This window comes from Trichosurus vulpecula, chromosome 4 (assembly GCF_011100635.1).
Source record: "Trichosurus vulpecula isolate mTriVul1 chromosome 4, mTriVul1.pri, whole genome shotgun sequence".
NCBI classification, from domain to species: Eukaryota; Metazoa; Chordata; class Mammalia; order Diprotodontia; family Phalangeridae; genus Trichosurus; species Trichosurus vulpecula.
In genome coordinates, this window is record NC_050576.1 from 253,380,931 (window position 1) to 253,403,644 (window position 22,714).

The following is a 22,714-nucleotide window of genomic DNA, read 5'->3' on the forward strand; positions in this document are numbered from 1 at the left end:
ACTGAGAAGAATTGGGTCGCTGTACGATATTATAGATCTGGAATTTGGGATATATTTACCTCCTTGTTCAATGGTAAATGCCTCCCTAAACCATAACTAAACCTCTTGGAACATTAAGCTGTCAGGACTCCTACCAGAGGACCTCTTCAAGGAGCTTTTTCTCCATAATGAGCTTTCTTGCCTATACTATTTCAGACGATAAATTTGATTTGAGAAGGACCAAGCAGCTAAAAAAATCAAAGATATCTTTCCCACCGACATCAACTTCCCTCGGTGACTTGAAATGGTCCCTGTTAACATTCAATAAGTTAGGTACAAATAAGTGACGGTGTTGTCTCCAGAAGGCCAAAGTCACTGTGTGACCTTGAGTGGGTGACTTCCCCTCACGAGGTCTCAGTTTCCTTAACTATAAAATGCAAGGATTGTGCTGGATAATGTCAGAGGCCCCTTCCAACACTAGTGTTCTATGATTCCACTGGAATGGCCACTGGAAAAATGGGCATGGTTTAGACAGCCTGTTATCTTCTCTGAGCACAGGTTAGCTAATTAGCAAATTTCAAGCAAGGGAGATCACAAGATTATTGATCTAATGGTAGAAGGGTCCTCAGAGGCCATCTAATCCAGCTTCCTCATTTTGCAAATAAGGAAACTAACATAACACTGTGAAAAAGAGATGAGAGAAAGAGTGGCAGAATAGCTTCCCATAACTTCAATGAATAGTGTTGGGCTTAGGGTCAGGAAGACTGAGTTCAAATCCTACTTCAGATACTTACTGACTGACCCTGGACAAGTCACATAACCTGTCTCAGCTCATTTCCTGGTATGTAATATAAAATCGGGATAAGAAAAGCACCTTCCTCATGGAGTTGTTGTGAGGATCCAATGAAATTATGTCTGTAAATGGCTCTGCAAATCTGAAAGTACTGTATAAACGCTAGCTGTTATTCTAAGGACACCATCCCTCTCTCCAGCCTGGCTATTCTCTTCTGTATTTGTCTATGTCTTACCTAAAATGTGATTCCATATGCTAGATGTAGTCAGCCCGGGGCAGAGTAGAGGGGAGTTTCACTTTCCCTCATTGGACACTAGGCCTTTCTTCATATAGCCAGGAACAGCATTAACACTCTTGGCTGCCATAACTCCTAATTGGCTCCTACTGCGTTTGCCCAGCCCATGAGCAGTGATGCAAACAATTAGCATTTCTTTTGGCTATTTGTTTCTTACCTGAGCATGAGAGGTTTTAGAATGGTGACTCCAAGCAAAAAAAACATAAGGACAGAGAAACCCATCATTGCAAACCCCAGGAGAATAGCTCGATCTTCTCCTGCACTGGAGGGAGGTTTTTTCTGCACATCTGGAGCAGGCTCTCCATCACCACGGTCTTTCTTTTTCCTCCTATCAGAAGTAGAGAAGGCTGACCTTTGACAAGATTGATTTAAAAAATGTATTATTTTAAAATTAACATTATAATCTCGTATAAGTATAAAAATTTATCGCTCCCCAAAAGAAAAGAAATACTCCCTTTTGTTGTCATTCCCCATGTAAGACTATAAATGAAAATAAAGTAAATTCATATATGTATAGCCTATATCAGATTGTTTTCTGTCTTGGGGAAGGAAAGAAGGAGGGAGAAAAAAATCTGGGACTCAAAATCTTATAAAAGTGAATGTCGAAAACTAAAAGAAAAGAAAAAAGTTGCACAAGTACTAGGATTCTACTAGGGTGGAATGAAGAATAGGTTAAATTTGTTCCCACTTAATGGCAATTGAGTGCCCACCACAGTGCTCTGCAGAGCAAAAACTAGTGATTTCAGCACCTAGGGCAACCACTACCCGGGAGCAAGACCAACTGAAACAAATCGCACTAAATTTGCCTTCTAATCAATTTTATAATCCATGTTGTGAAAGTAATACGACAGATTCAGATGAATGGAAGAGAAAATTGCTTACTATAGCATCTTAGGGTACAGAATCTCATTGGTATAAGGAACTTGGAGATTTTATTTTTTGGTCTAAACCAATTCAAGGGTCCCAGGCTCCATCTCATACAGCTGCATAAAGGAAAGTAGAATTGGGATTTTTACTTGCCCCTGTTGGAACAGTTTGGTTCTGTCTTTGGAAGGAAGATGGGATTGAGGATTATCACCCGGAAAGAGGGAGGAAATCCTTGTTATAGCATCTGGGAAAGGTGTCTATAACTGGGGAATTTCTTTATGAACATAATGGAGAGAAGGAAGTAGCAAGCAGGTTGTAATCCACTGCCCTCAAAGTTACCAGAATCCTGAATCTCCTCTTTTCTATCCTCTGAAAATGTCTAGCCTCCATTTGGTCTCTGCACTAGACATATGACATGACAAATAAACGAGTCTGGTAAAGATAAACAAACAAATAAATAAATAGATGAATAAGTAAATAAATAAATGGATGCATGGATGAGTAAGTTAATAAATAAATAAATGCAAAATTTAAAATAAGAATAAAAAAAGAAATGAAGATAAAAGAAAGTAAATCCATACTAATTCAGACTTATGGGGGTTGGACAATAGGGTAAAAGACTGGTCTAAAATAATGAAAAGTTTTCATCACAGAATTTTTTTAATGAATGCAGTTTTGCTCCTTTCAAGGAATAAACTCATCTGATTGTTCAATGTGATATGGAGAAAGAGGGTTACATATAGAGTCAAAAGACCCTAGTTCAGATCCAAACTCTTCAGCTTATTACCTGTGTGACCTTGAACAAGTCACTTAACAATTAGGAGTTACAATATGTAAAATGAAATAGTTTGACTAGATGACCTCTAAGGTCACTTCCATCTCTAAATCGCCATCTCTCAGAATTCCTAGTTTTCTTCAGGAAGGTTTTCATTATATTCTCAGCTACTAATACATTCCTCCGTCCCCTGAACCCACCCATCATTTTATATCTATTTTGTCATCTGTTTTGAAAATGCCGGCATATGTAAATATCCAGCCTAATTTCCCCCCCCAAAATTTCCTTTTGTCTATTTTGTATTTGTATCTCCAGCACCTAACATTATACTTGGCACACAGTAGGCCCTTCATAAATACGTGTTGATGAATTGACTTTGTACATACTACTATATGTATATGTATATCCTATTCCACTCCAACTTCACTGTAAGCTTCTTGAGGGCAAGAACTACTCTCACTTTTGTCTTCAAATCTCCTGCACCCAGCAGAGAATCCCACACACAATCAGCTCTTAATAATTGCTCATTGTTTGATTGATCCTAAGACTAAACTGGCAAGTATGGCCTAATAATAACAACAGCTTGAATTTATGTAGCACTTTCAGGCTTACAAATCACTTTTACATTCATTATCTCATTTGTGTCTCACAATCGCCTTGTGAGGTAGCTGCTGTTATTTTCCCCCATTTTTTAAGATGAGGGAACTGTGGCTCTGAGAGGTTAATGACTTGCCCAGGGTCATGCAGCTAGTATCTGAAGCCAGATTGTAATGAAGGTCTTTCTGACTCCAAGCTTAATAGTCTATACACTATGGCACATTTCTTAGGCATCCTTAGCTTTTTATGGGAGAAGTAGCTCTATTCTGAGTACATGTAGTAGGTAATTGCTGCTGAAAATGATCTACCATAACACAAAGCATAACAGTAAAAAAAAAAACTAGACTATGCTTAGGGTAAGTTCAGATATGAGACAAAAAACCAACCTGAACAAAGATTAGAATTCTAATAAGGGCTCTTATAGACACAATTACATCATAATAACAAAGAATTAATTCTTTTGCAATTTTGTACATTACTCTAGACCATAAAAGTTAAAGGAAAGACAGATTGATAATCCCATGCTCCCTTCAATGTCATAAAACTTGAAACAAACTTAGTTAAGCAAAGTCATAATCTCATACATCCCCTAGGGAAACAAACCTAGTTAAAAAGACTCCATTGGCAAACTAAGTCAGGTTACAGATTAAACTGCTTTTAGAAGGTTCAAACACAATTGGCCAATTGAGGGGAAGATTTACATGTCACCAAGACAAACAAGAAAACTGGTGTCAGGGAAACCCTTACACAGTTAGCTAGGGGAGCTAAACTAAATCACTTTGGGGAGCTCAAATTTCCCTTTTGGTTTTTATCAAAAGAATATCAAACAGTCTTCCTTAACACTATTATTCTAGAAGTCAGGTTTTGGCCAGGCAAGATTAATATTACAGAAGACAGGCTGTTAGTCAATCAAAAGTTGCCAAAGGAATGGCCCTACATAATAAAAATTAATAAAAGGAAGTCAAGAATCAAAAATTTCCCATATCAACTATTTTTCATCTAATTCCAAATCAGTGCACATGACTAACAAATTCATTTTTAAAAGGACTTTCTTTTTTCAAAATCCACTAATTCATTGTTGGTTGAATTATGAACTGATTGAACCATTTTGTGCCCCACAACAACTTCACTTTCATTTTTTCCTCTAGTATATTCCCTCTAGTATGCTCCCTCCTCTTCCCTTGGCAAGATCTTCAGGGAACATAGGCAACCCCACTGAAGTCCCAAGAGTCCACCTAAGAAAGCTCTGACTCACACGTTGGCAGGATCCATGGCAATCTATTTATTACAGGCCAGTGAGCTAGTTTTGAGATCTTAAAGGTCCCTTTCTTTTCCTTCTTAATCCCATCAGGCAGAATGGGCGAGAGAGGAGAAGAAAATAAAATTCAAACATTTATACTGTGATCTGAGAAGAGAGTAACTGAGGGGAGGCTAGCCTGAAGCTCTGGATTTAAGTCCCAGATCTGAAACTGACTAACTAGGTGACCACAAGCAAGTCGTTAGATCTCAAATGCTGGAAACTTTTGTCAAGACACTACATGCTCAAAAGGGAACTTCTGGTACTGTGGACAGCTCCGGAATTATGCCAAGACCTTCCAATGAGTGTTCTTAAGGATCCAGGCATTATGGGAGGAATTATCTCCTAATAAGGTCCTGGTGGGATTCTTAACACTTTATCATGGTATATCCTGGCACCAGAATGACTTAATGACATCAGTTGGGAAGTTATTATGCCACGTTTCCCTGTCTATAACGTTCACCTAAAGGCCTTTTGAGGAATGGTCAGATCTCTAGCCCCTCAACCCTTCAAGGAGAGAGTTAATAACATTTGGTGTTTAGTAAACATTTCTTATCAGAGAAGTGCAAGGCAAATTTTAAATGTCACAGGGGACCCCCAGTGAGACCATTACATAAAGATGATCACTTGCTCTCTGGGAACAATGGAGTGAGATAGGGGAAGAATATTTCTTATGTCCTTTTGGCAGATTCTTTCTCTCACCTTCCCAATCACTCTGTATCTAATTTGCATATACCCCTATATGGACCTATTGTCTGCCCTGGATAGATTGTAAACTCCTGAAATTTCTTTCATCTTTCCATCCCCAGTGTCTAATACATTTTAAGTGCTTAATAAATGCTTCTTCATTGATTGATTGACAAAACCTCTAAAGAATATGTTGTCTTCAATTCTCTCCTAGCTTCCCCACTCTTACTTATGGAGCTGTATTCTGGCAGAAACTAGGACAAATCAAGGGGAAGGGGAAGATGGGACATGCTCAAGACCAGCTTATGTCCTAGTCACCATTGATCTAACCCTAGTTAAGAAAGGTGGGTTCATGAAGAGGCAAGTGGTGGTAACAGGATGCCTGGGGGAGGAGGTGACACTCAGGCCAGAAGAGACAGAAGGGAGTACTTCCTATCCCAAGTCCTGACATGGGAAGAAAGACAAAATGGTTCCTTCTCATGGCAGTCTTCCATGCTATGTGGTCCTTCATTGACCCCACAATGCCCAAGAAGACCATGAGGAGAAGGAAAAGGATTGCCTTCACTACCACCACCAAGTCACCATACTGGTTCAAAACTCTGCTTGCCCCAGTAGGTTACAATTCTGCTTACTTGAAGAATTGGAACTCACCACCTCTATCATCATAGCATCATAAGTCTAGAGTTAGAAGAGACCTAAGAGACCATTGAGTCAAATCACCTCATTTTACAGATAAGAAAACTAAGGTTAAGTCATGTGCCAAAGGTCACAGAGATGATAAGTGGCAGGAGTGGGGTTTGAACTCAGGTCCTGGGACTCCAGTCCACCATTCTTTCCACCACATCACACTGCCCCTCGAGGAGATTCTATCAGGAATATAAGGAAGCATAAGATATGGGATCCCATAACAAAGAAGCAAACTGGATTGGATCTTCCAATCCAGACCTGAGTCCCAGGCTGTCATTGGGACATCACTAACCAGATGTCTTCCAATTTCACAGAAACACAAAGTCTGAGAGGAGGAAGTGACCTCAGTGGTCATCTAGTCTAACTCATACCCCAAAGGAATCTCCATTATAACCAATCTGACAAGTGATGGATTTAATACAACCAAGGTAAGTGTCTGAGAACTTTAATAATGTCATCTAACTTCCTTATCTAAACTGGGTCCTTCGGGGTGCAGATGGCCTCTCCTAGGACCCTGAATCTTGATAATAAGAACAAGGATAGCAGTTGTCTGTCTTTATCCCTCCCAAAGCCCTGCTCCTGACTCTCTGGACTTTCTCTACCAAGCCACAGCAAGCAGCCTTCTTACCCTGAAAGTTCACTCCATCCCTCTGGTCCCGTCTTCCTCCCAGAACCTTTATTTTAAAGGAAGTGCCCAGGTCACCCATGTCTTTTCTCCTCTCAGGACTCCCTAGAATTTTTCCATACTCTCTCCCTCCCCTTTTCAGCTTTTTATGTTGTCTTTCCCCATTAGAATGTAAGTTCCCTTCTGAATGCAGAATGGGGCAAATTATTTGCTCTCTTTTTTTCCCTTCTTTTTTGGTTTCATTTCTTCTTTCTCATGATTCATTCCATTGGTTATAATTCTTCTTTACAACTGGACTATTATGTAAATAAGTTCAATGTGAAGGTACATGTAGAATCTACACTGGATTATATGCCATCTTGGGGGAGAAGGGGGAAAGACAGGGAGGGAAGGAGAGAAAATTTGGAACCCAAGAACTTTTGGAACTGAGTGTTGTAAACTAAAAATAAAAAATAAATTTATTTTTTTAAAAAGGAAAAAAAAAAGAAATGTAAAATTCAGTTGAGGAATAAAAGTGTACAAAGAGTTAAAAAAAGAACATAAGCTCCTTGAGGGGAGAAACTGTCTTTCTTATTGTACTCATATTCTCAATGCTTAGCACAGTGCTGGGCATAGAGCAAGTGCTTAATAAACATTTGTTGACTTAACTTTCTTTCTTAACTTGTCTTCCAAAGATTCAGAACTCCCCCAAAATGTGACCATTTCTTCACTGGGCTCCCTGTGGGAGTGGGAGGCTTCTGAACAGTTGGTCTATTGAATTAATAATAGTTCTTTTTTAATTGTTTATAAAGCATCAGAGACCTTCCCTAGTCATCATTTTTGTACATCTATTTTCTAAGTTTAAGCAGAAATTATTAAACAAACTCTCTCTTTGGAAAGAGCAGTACAATTCATCAAACTGAATGGGAAAATAGTGTTATGGGTTAATTAGTCATTTTGGGAGTGAGAATGAGAGTGCATTTGCTTTGGGGGCAAGCTTACAACTAATTATATCATGAGCATCCATCAGAGTTGGGGTCAGAGTAACAGGACTTGTTTCCCTGACTGGTTTTTTAAACTTCTAATGTCAAAGTGTAATGGTGCTCCACATAGTAATGAGTCACTTATTTTCCAGAAATGTTGTTTTCCGAGATTTGTTTTTATTCCTTCCCCTATCCTGCCTCTGGTTCCTGCTTCTTCTATTATTTTTCCCAATTTCTCTTTGCCTTGCACCCTCCTCCCCCTTTACTGGGCTCTCTTTTTATCTTTCCCAGTCTCCTATAAACCTGTGTCTGTGTTTAAGGCTAAAGGGTATGATATCGGGGAGGTAACTAAGAACTTTAGAATCTTAATCATTGCCTTCTCTCTGTTGGTCACAGGACTGGGAGGGTTCTTTTGCCTCCAACACTTCCAAGCTGTGTAACCTTGGGCAAATCACTGAATCTTTCTGAACCTCAGTTTCCTCATCTGTAAAATTAGGATAATAATACCTACACTACATGCCTCCCAGGATTGTTGTAAGGACCAAATGAATTGATGTATGTAAAGTGTTTTGTCAGTCTTAATGCATCTCTCTAAGTAATATTATTCATGAGACTTTACCTATTACAGACCTCTCAGTTTATACCTAAAAATCCTGAGGCCCTGAAGGTTATAACTTGCCTAGGGTCATATGGTTGGTAAATGGCAGAACTGGGATTTGAACCTAGATGTTCTGTCTTCCAATCCACTGTTCTTCCAATATATGATTGGACTCCTAGTTCTATCTTTGGTCTTGACACACTGGTACAATGGTCAAGTCTCATGCTCTCTTTGAGTATTAGAATGTTACATCCCAGGAGCTAAGCTTGTATCCACTTAATGCCCCTGTCCAACATCTACCTTTGTTTCATCTTCCTCATTCCTCTTCTCCCTTCCAGTGAGTCACATTATCGGCCAAGAGAGTACCAAGTGCCAGGACAGAACGTCTCAAGGTTCTCAGCATAAGGCAAAAGAAGCCTTGATTTAGTTGAATTCAACAAACATTTTAAGCACCTACTATTTGCCAGACACAGTGCTAGGTGCAGAGGATGCAGAGACAATGATAGAATAGTCCCTGTCCTCAGGAATCTTACATTCCTGGGGGGAAATAACATACATAGGCATAAATAAACAAATACAAATACATACTATATGTGAAAGTTGATCAATACACATTATTTAGTAAAAACCTACTACGTTGAAGATGTAATGTTAAGCGCTAGAGATAAAAGGCCAAATGAAAGGCTCTGCCCTCCAGGATCTTTACTATGGGGAAAACACTCAGCAGGGGAAAACAACTTCTACATAGATAAGGAATTGCAGAAATTACCCAAAGTAAATTCAAAATAATTTCTGAAGTCCTAGGTTCTGAAGTCCCACTACCCCCTGAAAATGGAATACCACCAGGAAGGTGCTCTTCCTCTTTCCTCTCCCCTTCTTCCCCATGTAGGAAAGCCTATCAATATCCTTCAATGAGAAGAACTGGAGTTAATACAGTGAGTTCTTCCTCTCATTCTCAGCTCTTGCTCAGTTCAATGCCCTTCTGCATCTGGAAAGAATCTAGTGTCACTTACCTTCCCTGGCGCCTCTGGCTGCCCTGCAGTGTGATCTGAATGGGGACGTTGAACGGCTGCATGAGGCCGGGGGCTGGGCAGAATGGACTCCTTTCACTTGAGTCATGGCCTCAAAGGGAGCAGGGGAGGGTGAAGTTTCAGACCAAACGGAAGTGCGGTCCCTGAGGAAGCCATCAGCTGCAGTCTCTGTAGCAGCCATCAGGAGAAGCCACTGCCTCACCCAGTTCTGTCGACCTCCTACTATTTGGGGTTTCTTGGTCTCCTTGAGAATTATGAACTTCCTGCTTGGATGTTGGCATGCCACAGGTGCCTGGTTCATTCCAATTGGACATTTTTAAAGATGTTCAAGAAGAGAATGGTCAATTTTCTAGACATAAAGCTTCTAACCAATTATTATCTAATTAAAAGCTGCTTCTCCATCACCTGTGTTTCTGCTCCAGCAACCTGATGCATCACGATGGAAACCTAAACTCTTGTGGAAAGTTAGGAGACCACAAGGGACCACTTTGTACTTAGTGAAGAATATTTTCAACTCAAGGTTAAGGGGGAAGGGACATGCCACCCTCACCAGATTAGTCTGTTACAGTAAATAGTTTAAAAGGAACTTACAGTGCCTCAGAGTCACCAAAAATTTAAGAACTTGCAGTAGTCAAAAAAGTTAAAATATGTAAAGTACTCTGCAAATCTTAAAGTGCTATACAATGCTGTATGTGCTAAGTGCAAGAATACGAAGAAAAGCAGTCCTTAACTTCAGAGGAGCTCACATTTTTATAAGGGAGACAACATGAAAATAACTTTGGACATATAAGGTATGCACACTGTTTTTTGTTGTTCAGTCATTTTCAGACATGTCTGACTCTTCATGACCTCGTTTGGCAAAGGTACCGGGGTGGTTTCTCATTTCCTTCTCCAGCTCATTTTACATATGAGGAAACTGAGGCAAATAGGGTTATGTGACTTGCCCAGGGTCATACAGCTGGTAAGTATCTGAGGCCATATTTGAACTCAGGTTTTTTTGATTCTATTTCTGGCGATCTATCTACTGACCCACCTAGCTGCCCTATGTACAGTGTAAATGGCATATACAGTCTATAGCAGGCTCTAACATAAGCCCAGTGTGGCTCTGCTGTCATCTCTCCACTTGGAGATTCTGAGGAGCCTGCTAAAGGGAGAGTAGTGATGACTGTGGTGAATTAGAAGACATTCTGTAACTGGTTTGGGTGGCTAACCACATGGTGAATGGGAAGCTCCTTGACTAGCTGCAGAGGATTTAAAAATGCTTGAGTCAGCTTCAGCCCACCTTCTTCTTAGGGTTAGGGTTAGGAGGATTTAGTGGACTCCTCTGCTCTTAGTATGGAGGAGAAACCATCCTCTCCCTAAATGGAGATGCCTTAGAGCTTATTCCCACTCTCCCCTCAGGCTATGAGGCCCAGTGAAAGGGCCTTGGTCCTTGGCCTTTGCATTCCACCCTAGATCAATTTTTTTTTTACTAAGTGAAAGAGGCCATTCTCTGCCTCATTTCTCACCTAGGCTTAAGCCCTGAATAAGTGTTGCCTCAGTCAAACTAAGACCTGTTAAAGACCTTAGCTTAAAAAGGCCAATATCTCCCATTGCATCTGGGGCCATATCCAGTACTCAATCTATATCTTGCCACTGGATACAGTCAGCTCTGGAGGAGAAAGTGAGGCTGGTGACTTTGCACAGTCCTGCCTCACTTAAATCCAATTCATTTGCAATTCAAAACATTGCCTCCCTGATGTCATTGGTCTTCTTTGAGATCAAAGGACAAACAACAACAGCAACATGTGGAGGTAGTGGAATCCCCAACCTTCTAAGTTTTGAAAGGTCAGGAGAACATGGTTGCAGAACCTGGGAGCAGGAGTCCAAGCCAGGTTCTGAAGCCAGTCCAACATTGGATGCCCCAAAGGGTAGAAGACCTAGGGCAGTGGAAGCTGAGAAAGGCCTCATTCAATAGTCAGCCTGAATCAGAGTGTGGACTTGGTGAGACCAATGTTCTGTAGGAACTGAGCTATGATTGTGTCCCTGAGGTATTGGGGGGAATGTTTGTACATTTCATCTTACTATATCGTATAAGTAAATGTCCTGAGGAGCTAGCTACTGGTCCTTAACAATGGGATGAACATAGCTGACAGAGGCTTAAGATGATGGCATTAGAGTAGAGATACCCCAAACCCTTCAATGTACCCTAGAACCCTGAGGGACGGATGAAGTTTGCTTGGCTCTACAAAAGTGATCCAGGGCATACTCACTACACATGAATATCTGACAATAGTAAGAATCATGCTATAGTTATACTAGGCAACTAGGTGGCACAATGGTTAGAGTACCAAGCCTGGAGTCAGGAAGACCTGAGTTCAAATCTGACCTCAGACACTTACTAGCTGTGTGACCCTGGGCAAGTTACTTAACTCTGTTTGCCTCAGTTCCTCATCTGTAAAATGAACTGGAGCAGGAAATGGCAAACCACTCCAGTGTCTTTGCCAAGAAAACCCCAAATGCGGTCATGAAAAGTTGACTGACTAAAAAGATAAAATAACAATACTTATCCAGAAGTGTTGTTCCTAGAATCCTGGGTAATTCAGCTGAATTGAGTACCTGCTGTGTGCTAAATTCTGGGGATATGACAAAACAAAAACAGTCCTTGCTCTCAGGGAGTTTATACTCTACTGGAGTGAGGAGGGAGGTTAATAAGAAGAGGAAGGCATCACATACACATACAAATAAATACAAAGTCATTTCAAGAAGGAAAAACTAATAGCTGGGGGCAATAATCAGAAAAATCACTTCTGCCTAATGTATGATGCTGTCGAAGGAAACCATATAAAAGCTTCATGAAAATTTCAAAAGCATATTTCCTTGTAAATCATCATTTATTCAGTGCATTTTGCCCCCTTCCCATTTAGATTCTAATCTCTTTCCCAATTTTATGCCCTGAAAATTCACATTGTAAATTATAAATTAAATTATTTTTAATGAAATTGAAAATAAAATATACAGTGTTAAGACTCTAGGAAGGAGGGCAACCCACTGGTCCTAGTGATGTATGAAATCACAATGCCTTCACCAACTCTCCTATGCCTAATGTCTCTACAAGTGTCCCCCCCAGACCACATCGGGAGAAGGGTAGGCCCTTAGTATTTTCAGATTCAAAAGTCAAAGAAGAGTCAAACTCTTGGGCTGCCACATCAAACCTCACACTGCCTCAATTCATTTCCACAGTCATTTATAATCATTTATTTTGTATCAAGCACCAGGTTAGGCAGTAGAGATATAAAGACAAAAACACAACAGTCTCTGGAAGTAGGTAGCTCAATGAAGAGTGCTAAACCTGGAGTCAGAAGCACCTGAGTTCAAATTAGATGGTTTTGTGACCCTGAGCAAGTTGCTTAACCTCTGCCTCAGTTTCCTCAATTGTAAAATGGAGTGATAAGAATAGCACCCACCTCCCAGAGTTGTTATGAGGATCAAAGAAGATAATATTTGCATAGTGTCTAACACAGAGCCTGGCACATAGTAGGTACTATATAAACGCTAGCTGAACAGCTGACTGACTTGGAGCTAGAACTGTCTGAATCTTGCCCCTGACACTTACTCCCTGTATGACCATGGACTACTCACATTGCCTCTCTAGGTCTTAATTTCTTCCTCTGCAAAACTGATCATAGATCCAGGACCTCAGAGGCCATCTAGTCCAATCCCTTCATTTTATAGATGGGGAAACTGAGGCAGAGGTTAAAGAGAGATGTTAAATGAGAGAGTTGTCGAGTGACTTCCTAAAGGTCACATAGGGAATGAGCATCAATGCTGATCTGAACGCAGGTCCCCTAACTGTTGAAGCAGGGCTCTGTCCATGGTGGTGCACCACAGCTAACTGACATGAAAGGACTCTACCTGTGAACCACTTAGCTAGTCCCACCAATACAATGATCCAAGACAATGCCAAAGGACTTAGGATGAAAAATGTTATCTACCCCCAGAGAAAGAATAGATGAGGTCTCAATGCAGATCATAGCATACTATTTTCATTTTCTTTTTCTTGGTTTTTTTCTTTTTCTTTCGTTTTATTTTTTTGAGGGGTCTATGTTTTCTCTTGCGATATGGCAAATATGGAAATACTTTTTGCATGATTGTATATGTGTAATCTGTATCAAAGTGCTTGCCTCCTCAAGGAGAGAGGAAGGGAGAAAATGAAGGAAGGAATCTGGAACTCAAAAAATTTATTTTAAAATGAATGTTAAAATTATTTTTACATGTAATTGAGAAAAAATAAAATAAAAACATTCTTTCAAAAAAAAACAATGAAAACAATGAAATTAATCTCTTAGGTCCCCTTCTAGCCATGAGGCTGAGGAAAGAGGAAATGAACCACAGGGGAAAGAAAATCCTCAAAGGATCTGAGTAGGAAGGAATCCCTGTTACAGGGATACTTGTCAATCAAAACATTTATTAAGTACTTATTATGTTCCAGGCACTACGCTAAGAGCGGGGGATACAAAAAAGGTAAAAGACAGTCCTCGCCATCTAAGAGCTCATAATATTTGGAGGAAGAGCAACAAGAAGTTCCCTTTCCAGGCTCATCCTCCAGATGTAGTGCATAGGAAGACCTGGCTTCAAATCCAGCCTCATTGTGTGACCCTAGGAAGGTCACTTTACCTCTAGATCCCTCTGTTTCCTCATATATTTAATAAGGAGGTTGAGCTAGGTGGCCTCTGAGGTCCTATCCAGCTCTGGCACCACAGTCCTAGGATTCTTATGATTCCTACAATTCTACTCTACACCATGAAAATCTTTTTGGTGCCTCTAAGAGAAGGCTCGATGAGGCTGTGGTATCTACATCTGAGCTCTCGTAGCTAAGGGGTGCAATGGAGAGAGTGTTGGGACTGGAGTTAGGAAGACCTGAGTTTAAATCTAGCCTCAGACACTTACGATCTGTGTGACCCTAGGCAAGTCACTTCATTTTTTCTTTCTCAGCTTCCTCAACTATTAAATGGAGATGATAATAGCACTTGGTTTAAAGGGTTGTAGTGAAATTCAAATGAGAGAGAAAGTGCTAAGCACAGTGCCTGGCACCTAGCAAGAGCCTAGTAAATGCTTATTCCCTTCTCCTTTCCCTCACATGAGTCACCCCAATATTTAGTATTCTCTCTCTCTCTCTCTCTCTCTCTCTCTCTCTCTCTCTCTCTCTCTCTCCCTCCCTCCCTGAAATTGCTTTGTATATACTCTGTAGTTACTCAGATACCGAACGTATTCCCCGCCCACCCTGAGTTGTAAGCTCCTTTGTGTCTCAGTATCCTCAATACCTAATGATTAGGGAAGCTAGGGGGCGCCATGGTGCATAGAGCCTGTGGGCGTAAAGTCAAGAAGACTTATCTTCCTGAGTTCAAATCCAGCCTCAGACACTTACTAGCTGTGTGACCCTGGACAAGTCACTTCACCCTGTTTGCCTCAATTTCCTTGTCTGTAAAATGAGCTGGAAAAGAAAATGACAAACCACTGCAGTATCTTTGCCAAGAAAACCCCAAATTGGTTCACTAAGAGTCAAACACAACTGAACAACAACAAATATCCCCAGTACCAAAAGATTAGGGGAGAGGGATTTCACTGACACAGCGAACTCTCTGATGAGGAAATTCTCTTTAAAAATAATCAAAGAATGGCATAGTATTAGACAACGGAGCATTGAGAGGTTAAAAGACTTGTCCAGCATCACACAGTCAGTATGTGTTCTGAAGCCTAATCCGTAGTAGGTGCGATTTCTGTGTTTTAGGTAACTCCTGGGGAGAAAACACCATCCAACCATGCATATCAGCAACTACTCTGTAGTTTATTGTATTAAAGAGTTTCTGGGGCACCGAGTAGTTAAAATTACTTGTCCCAAGTCACATGGCCAGTATATATCAGAGGCTGTACCTGAACCCTCAACATCCTGACTCCAGCTCTCTAACCACTACACCACGCTGCCTCTCCCAATTCATCCTTTAAACCCATCTTTACCCTGATCTGCACATGTGCAAAACTGGGTAAATACAATTTAAACTGTAGGAACATGGGCAAGGTCAATTACTGACTCTAAAGTGCTCTGAGATCGCTAGATGAAAAGTGCTTTGCTTGCAAAGCATTGTGGTCAGATGTTCTGTTCTCCTAAATTTTCAGGAGTCAGCAGGCATATTCATCTGAGTTTTCCAGATGGCTTTTCCCAGAGGAAGTGGAACCCTCCCTTTCTCAGGAACTGAAGACTACACATACACGCTCCTTCTTTTTCATTCAATCCCAATTGCTTCTGACCTATAATTGGGAAGAATGGGCTGGTTGTAAAATCCCTTAGTGCTCCTGAGTGGCAGTTCTCAGAGTGGCTTTTCAGATTGACAGCTGAGTAATTTAAAAGGCTAAAAATTCCTGGAGAGAGGGAGGGGGTGTATGTATGTGCAGGCAAGTAAGAGAAGCACTAACTGCTCAATCATGCTGGAACATTCTCTGATTTGGGCCCATCTGCTTTTGCTTCAGCAAACAACAATTGAAGCTGTCATAGGCACATCCTGATCTGGAGTGCACATTCTCTTTCCAGGTAAAAGATGAGCAAGCAGCAAAGGGATATATTCTATGTGCCACAAACCTACAGATTCCTAAAAGCACCCTCTTCTCTTTTTTCTTCCTTGGGGGGAAGGAAGAGAAGGGAACAAACACTTGTAAAGTATCTACTATATGCCAGGCACTGTGCTAAATGCTTTACAAATATTATTTCATTTGATATGAACAGCAACCCTGGGAGGTAGGTAATATTATAATCCCCATTTTACAGTCAAGTAAACCAAGGCAAAAGTTAAGTGATTTGCCCAGGGTGAATAGCTAATAAGTGTCTAAGGCAGATTTGAACTCAGGTGTTCCTGAATCCAAATCCAGCACTCTAACCACTGTGCCCTCTAGCTGTCTTTGTTGTCCTGGAAACTCTCTTTGCTAAGATTTTGAAACCTGGCTTTCTAATGAAGGAACCTGATGCTTAAGCTAACAGGATCACTGTGGAGTTCAGAGTTTTTGTTTTTCTCAACAATGGAGAAAAGGCACAATTTTTGCACAACTGCTGGAGGATTGAGGCAGGAAGTTTACCTTGGGACTAGACGCAATCCCTTATCATCTATACACTAGGAAACAAAGAGAGGAATTTTTTTCATATTTTATCTATGTTTTCTTTTAATTTGTCTTTAGTTTTCAACATTCACTTTTATAAGATTTTGAGTTCTAAATTTTCCCTCCTCCCTTCCCTGCCCCCTCCCCAAGATGGCCTGCAATCTGTTCTAGGCTATATATGCACAATCATATGAAACATGTAAGAATTATTATTTTAATAAGAGGTGGCCCATAGACCGCCCAGAGAGGGAAATAAGAGTGGCAGTTTGGAGCTTGACAGAAAAAGAGAAAACTGCTAACAATTAGAACTGGCCAAAAGAGGATGTGGCTGCCTTGGGAGGTAATGAGTTCCCCATTACTGAGTATCTTAAAGTAGAAATAAACTGGATGACTACCAAGGGATGTTGTAGAGGAAATTCTTATTTCAGTGTGGGTCAGACTAGATGGCTTTTGAGGTACCTCCCAACTCTGACATTCTGTAATTTTGTGTGGGTTTTTACTCTTCCTACTAGACTGACTATAAACTCCACGAGGGCAGAGGGCATGTCCTCATTAAACATTCATTCTGTTTCTCTTAAAGAAATGCTAATGAGGTCCTAAGGAAAAGGTGATTAATGACCATGGAATCAAAGAACATTTCATGGAGAAACATGGCATTTGAGTTGGGTTAAAAAGACCCTTTCAGAGGTTGTAAAGCAATTTACTCACAATACCAACTCTAAGAGGTAGTTACTGGGGGCTTTATTACCTTTTTTTTTTTCAAATGAAATCACTGAGATTGAGAAGATGTAGTGACTTGCCCAAGCCAGTCAAAAGGTAAAAGGCAGACCAATCTTGACCCAAGAAGAGATAAGAAAATGGACCTTACTCCTTTCCTGGGAAGTGGCAAAGGTCTATGGGTGTGGAACACAGCATTAAGTTTTGACTTAGTTTTGCTGAAGTGACTTTCTTCCCTATTCTTCTTAAAATCTTTGTTACTGGGGAGGGAAGAAGAGGCACATGTTTAGAAATAAAGATCATATAAAAACAAAAGAAGACAATACTTTATAAGATGGAAAAAAAATACAACTGCATCCAAATTCAGATCTCTCCTGACTTTGGGCCCAGAACTATTTCCACTACAATATGGAAATTAGGACAGAGGCTATCTTTCCAAACAGTAAAAAAACTCTGTCAGTCCTTTTAATACCCAATGCATTCAGGTCAAAATGAAACATGAGGCAACCTTTGATTTGCAGTGATAAAGGAGTAAGGACTAAAGAACAGAAACACAAATGTGAGCTAGCATCTCATATTTTTCAGAAGGGCAAGATGGCATAATGGAAAGAATACTGAATTCACATAGAAAAGTTCTGAGTTTGTCTTGGCTCCCCTTCTTAACTAGTCTATGTTTTTTAACTACCTTGGGAAAGTCATTTAACTTTTCTGAGATTTCATCTCCTCTTGCACAAAAATAGAGATCAATAAATAATACTAGCTAAAGAAGTTGTTGCAAGGAGCAGACCAGATAATATATGGGAAGTCACATTGTCAGCATGAAGCATTGCACAGATGTGAGCCATTGTTACCATTAATAATCCCCAAAATGTATTTGTATTTAGTTAGGGCCATTTTGTTGATTTCTTTCTAATTAAATATTTTCTTTTTCCCCCAATGCCTCTCATATATTCCTGAGAGACCCTAGAATGTAAACATTATTTGGCAGAAGCAATTTAATCTCTGGAAACTCCTAATAGAGAAGAGTTGTGCATAAAATTACCAAGAAAACTGAATAATTCTTATTTATGCTTTGGATGTCCTGTTTGCTTGTCACCAGAAAGAGATACTCGGATGCCCTAGGAGCTCACTCTAAATCAATGGGAGATTCAAGAAAGGTTCAGTGGGATCACTGACCTTCCACCATGGAATAGACCTCAGTTCAACCTGTACTGGGATGACAACCCCCTAGGGAATAAGTTACCATACGTAACCAATATGTAAAGAGCTTTGCAGTTCCATATGAATGCTAACTATCATCAACAGCAGCATCATTATCGTATACCTGACAAGTGGTTGCCTAGTTTTTGCTTAAAGACCTCCTGAGGCAGCACCTCCTCCTTTGGGATAACTTTAGTTGTTAGGAACCTTTTTTTCTGACAGTAAACCTCAGTTTGCCCTTTTTGCAACTTTTGCCTATTTCTGCTGGTTCTGCTCTCCAGGGCTCAGCAGAACCAGTCCAATTCTCTCTTCCTCATTTCTTGCAGACACCCAAAGATGGCTTTCATATCTCCCTCAATCTCTCCTCCATGTTATAAACATCCGCAATGCCTTCAATTAACTGTGATAAGGTCAAGGGTCTAAGCACTCTGCCATCTTGGTTATCTTCCTCTAAACACTCTCCAACTTACCAACATCCTTCCTAGAAAGTTATGCCCAATACCCCAAGTGTGATCTTACCAGGGCTGATCAACTAATCAGAGAAATCAGGGCTGACTCATTTCATAAAGCCATTGAATCTGAGCTGGAAGGGGTCTCCAAAGTCACTTAGTCCAACCTATACTCGAAAAGGGATACTGTCCAAGCTGTGGTGTCAACCACCCAGCCAGTGGGCTACATGAGGGCAACTCCCTCGTGCCACTGAATTGGATTGAAATGTAATTGGAAAATATTTAGCAAAATAAATAAAAATCCAATAGAACACAGATAATATTAGTTTTCTAAGTCAATATGCAATCCACAGGGATCCTTATGTGTGGTTTTGTTGTTGTGGTTGTTCAGTTGTTTCAATTGTGTCTTACTCTCCATGACCCCATTTGAGGTTTTCATGGCAGAGATATCGGAGTGGTTTGCCATTTCCTTCTTTATCTCATTTTACAGATGAGGAAACTGAGGCAAGCAAGGTTAAGTGACTTGCCCAGGGTCACACAGCTAATAAGCATCTGAGGCTGGATTTGAACTCAGGACCTCTTGACTCCAGGCCTGGTGCTCTATCCACTATGCTACCTAGCTGCCCCTATGTATTATTTAGTGCCTCCCATTTCTGTTCGCATTTGACACCCCTGATCTACATTGGCCAGCCCAGTTTCCACTTCAAGACCTCTGCAAATTAAGCATTCACCTTCCAAAATAACCCACTCCACTTTTGGAGAGAATCATGGGATTAAGAGTGGGAAATATCATATCTGACCTCCCACTCTCATTTTCTTGATGAGAAAGCCAAAGTCCAGAGGAGCTAAAGGACTTGCCCAAAGTTACATAGCAGCAAAACCAAAATTTGAATCCAAATCTTCTGGCTCCAACACCAGTGCTTTTTCTACTGTACTAAGATGTGTTCATAGTAACAACTCATACTTCTATTCCCTTTTAAGGTTTGTAAGCATGTTGATAGACTAACCATGTGAGGTAGACACTGCAAATATTCTCATCTTGGGCTATCTTTACGCAGTTCATCTTCAAGGTCAATTGCTTCGACTTGTATGGAATTCTTATCCTTTCAAAGTTATTGTATTTTTCTTCTTGCTGATTTTATTTCTGTATTTTTAAGTTTCAAATCTATGATTTTCTTTCAGAGCTTCCACTTTGAAGAGATTCTTCATCATGTGTTCTGTCTTAATTCTGTACTTAAAGCTCTGATTTTCAACCTAATATCCACCCTAATATTATCTTACAAATGTTTTATTTCTCGTTTGAGAAAAATTTGTTTCTCTTTTGAATCATTTGAGAGCCTCCTGTTAATGTTCCATGATCTCTGAGGAGTTCATAGAACACTCTTTTTCATCAATGCATTTTGGTTCACTTCTCTTCCTTGTATAATGTTTATTCTATGTGTTAGGACTTCCCTTTCAATTTTTACTTATTTTTTCCTTCTATCTTCATAAGTCTTTCCATTACTTTATATACCTGGGAGCTAGATGAATATCTAGGCTTTCTCTCTTGGGTTGGGTTGGTTGTTTGCCTTCCAGTTTTTTTTCTTGTGTAATGAGAGACTGGCCAATAAACCATCTTTATGAACCTGAAGAGTGCATCAGTGTGCTAGATTGATACAATTCCCTATATGAAAGACTTTAGAGGCCTGCTTCCAGGAGAATCATAATGAAATGTAATAGGAGTACCATGAAGAGAGTATGGAACACGCATAGATATTCTGTGACTGGGCCTGATCTGTTAATCATGTGATGGACAGCAGCCTCTTTTATTGGTCATAGTCCTAAAACAAGAACAAGAAAAAGGGGTGCCTTTAAAACACCTTGGTTGGCCTCAGGCTCTCTCTCTATTCTTGGTAGGACCACTGCTCCTGGTTTGACTCCTTCCCTGAAAAACGATGCTACAAGAAGAGACTTGGCTCCTCTGTGGCCAACACATGGTTCCATGACTATGAGTCTCAGTTCTTTATTTGCTTCAATATTCTTTCATTTAAGTGAAGAAGATTAATCAGGAGGCCTCTATCCTATGATTTTCAGAAAGTCAAAAAAGGGAACCTATAGAAGACTGGGAATCTAACAGTCAAGCCCATGATGGATGCTGAAGCCAGCTCAGCACTGATACCTTGAAGAGTGAGGAGCAGCCTCCAAGACCCAGCCCAACAACAGCTGAGAATTTGACTGATTCAGCATCGATACTACACTTCTACAGGAACCTGATAAAACCAATGCTATGTGGAAACTCTGCTAAGTCTGAGCCCATTCTCCCTAGGCAAAAGGACTGATCCCAGATGGGTTTATTTTCCCTAAGCCATGAAAGTCTCTAGACATTCCACCCATCCTCCTGTTTGAACTTCCTTTCCTTTCCAGGACTAAATAAAACCAATGTCTTCCATCTCCTGGAGGCTGAAGGGAACATTCAGACTGAGTTTCCACTACTTGTATAAGGGACAGAGACCCCCATAAGTGGATTTGGAAGTTCAAGCCTAAGGAGTCATTTTCACTGGCTGTATCCAAAGCCTAGCATGGGTTAGAGACTGGGACACTGAATAGAAACTCAGGATATCAATTGTTATTTAGTGAAGATTTAATCTTTTGTAATGTTACTGTTTTATGGACTTAGCTTTCTTTATAGATGGTACATATTTCCTCTTTTTTCAGATTCTTGGTTGAAGTGATTTGCAGAACACAACTACTCTACCATCTTGTTTATCACATGATCCCTATTTTCATTTCCCAGAGAAGCCAACTAATGTGCCCGTAGTCACACGGCTAGTGATTGTCAGAGTTGTGATTTGTACCCTGATCCCCAAGACCCCAAGTCCAACTGTCTTCTCCATTATATCACACTGCTTCTTATAGCTGTACTTCCTCAGGATGAGTCAGAAGCCTTTCTCTAGTTAGAAACTTATTATTAGTGATTCAGCTTTCATAAGAGTCAAGTAGTGACCTCAGCTGTGGTTAGAGGAAAACTAAGAGTTGCTAAGCAACAGAGGAGCTGACAACAGTGAAATCTGATTTATTATATATAGATGTGGATCTGCATGCACATCTATATATAATTTCCTAAAAGAGAAGAAAAGGTTTCTGTTGGAAAATGGGAATTCATGAATGAAAGGATGACTAAGAAGAATAGGATAAAAAGTGAGTTTGGATACACACCTCCCAGCTTGGCAAATCTATACCTACAGGAAATCTCAATTTTCCAAAAACCCTCATTATTACCTATAATGTTCACACTCCCACGCATTGTCTTTATTGTGCCTGAGCAGATCCTCATCTGAACATCAACAAGAGCCTTTAAAAAAGCATTTTTGATAATGGTTTTGAAACTAAGTATCGCATAGTGTTTATTTCTTTATATAGCTCAACGATTTTTATAAAAACTGATTGATTACACTTTCCTGCTCTCAGTTGAGCAATGGCGGACCATAGGTGCATACGCTGTCAGATATGGTCCATGGATGGCTTTATTTTGCTTGGCTTTTTCTTTTTTACATCTTATAGGAGAGCAGATGGTATTGAGAAAGGACAGAGTCTTAAAAGAATACACACACACACACACACACATACACATATACACATATGTGTGTGTATATATACATACATATGTGTGTATACATATGTATGCATATGTATATACGTATGTGTACTTTTACATATTATATATATGTGTGTGTCTATATCTGTACATACAAATTGAAACAGACTTTAAATGCTTTGAAGTGATTCCTGCTTTGGATATATATTGAACTAAACGACCTTTAAGTGTCATAGACGTGATGGTCAGGGAGCAGATTTTACCCCATCTCAAATATTAAATCAAACAATTTCATTTGGCAAACATTTCCGTTTTAGGACTTACCTGTTAGAAGCTTTATAATTGTTTTTTCCTATATTTTGTGTCTCTGAATTTCCCCTGTGGTGCTATTGTAGTTATTTCTCCTCACTAGTAAGCTTTCTCATTCAGTCTACAAGGTTTCTGACATAAGAA

The 22,714-nt window shown here is 40.1% G+C and overlaps 1 protein-coding gene across 1 annotated transcript in view; it reads right to left on the reverse strand.

Annotated features, from left to right (window-relative positions):
• KCNMB3 (potassium calcium-activated channel subfamily M regulatory beta subunit 3) overlaps window positions 1-22,714 on the reverse strand; it is an 86,131-nt gene that overhangs the window by 10,589 nt on the left and 52,828 nt on the right. The window contains exon 3 of the mRNA XM_036753800.1: window positions 1,225-1,395. Within this exon, the coding sequence (XP_036609695.1) occupies window positions 1,225-1,395 (171 nt within the window). The remainder of the gene's footprint in view (window positions 1-1,224; window positions 1,396-22,714) is intronic.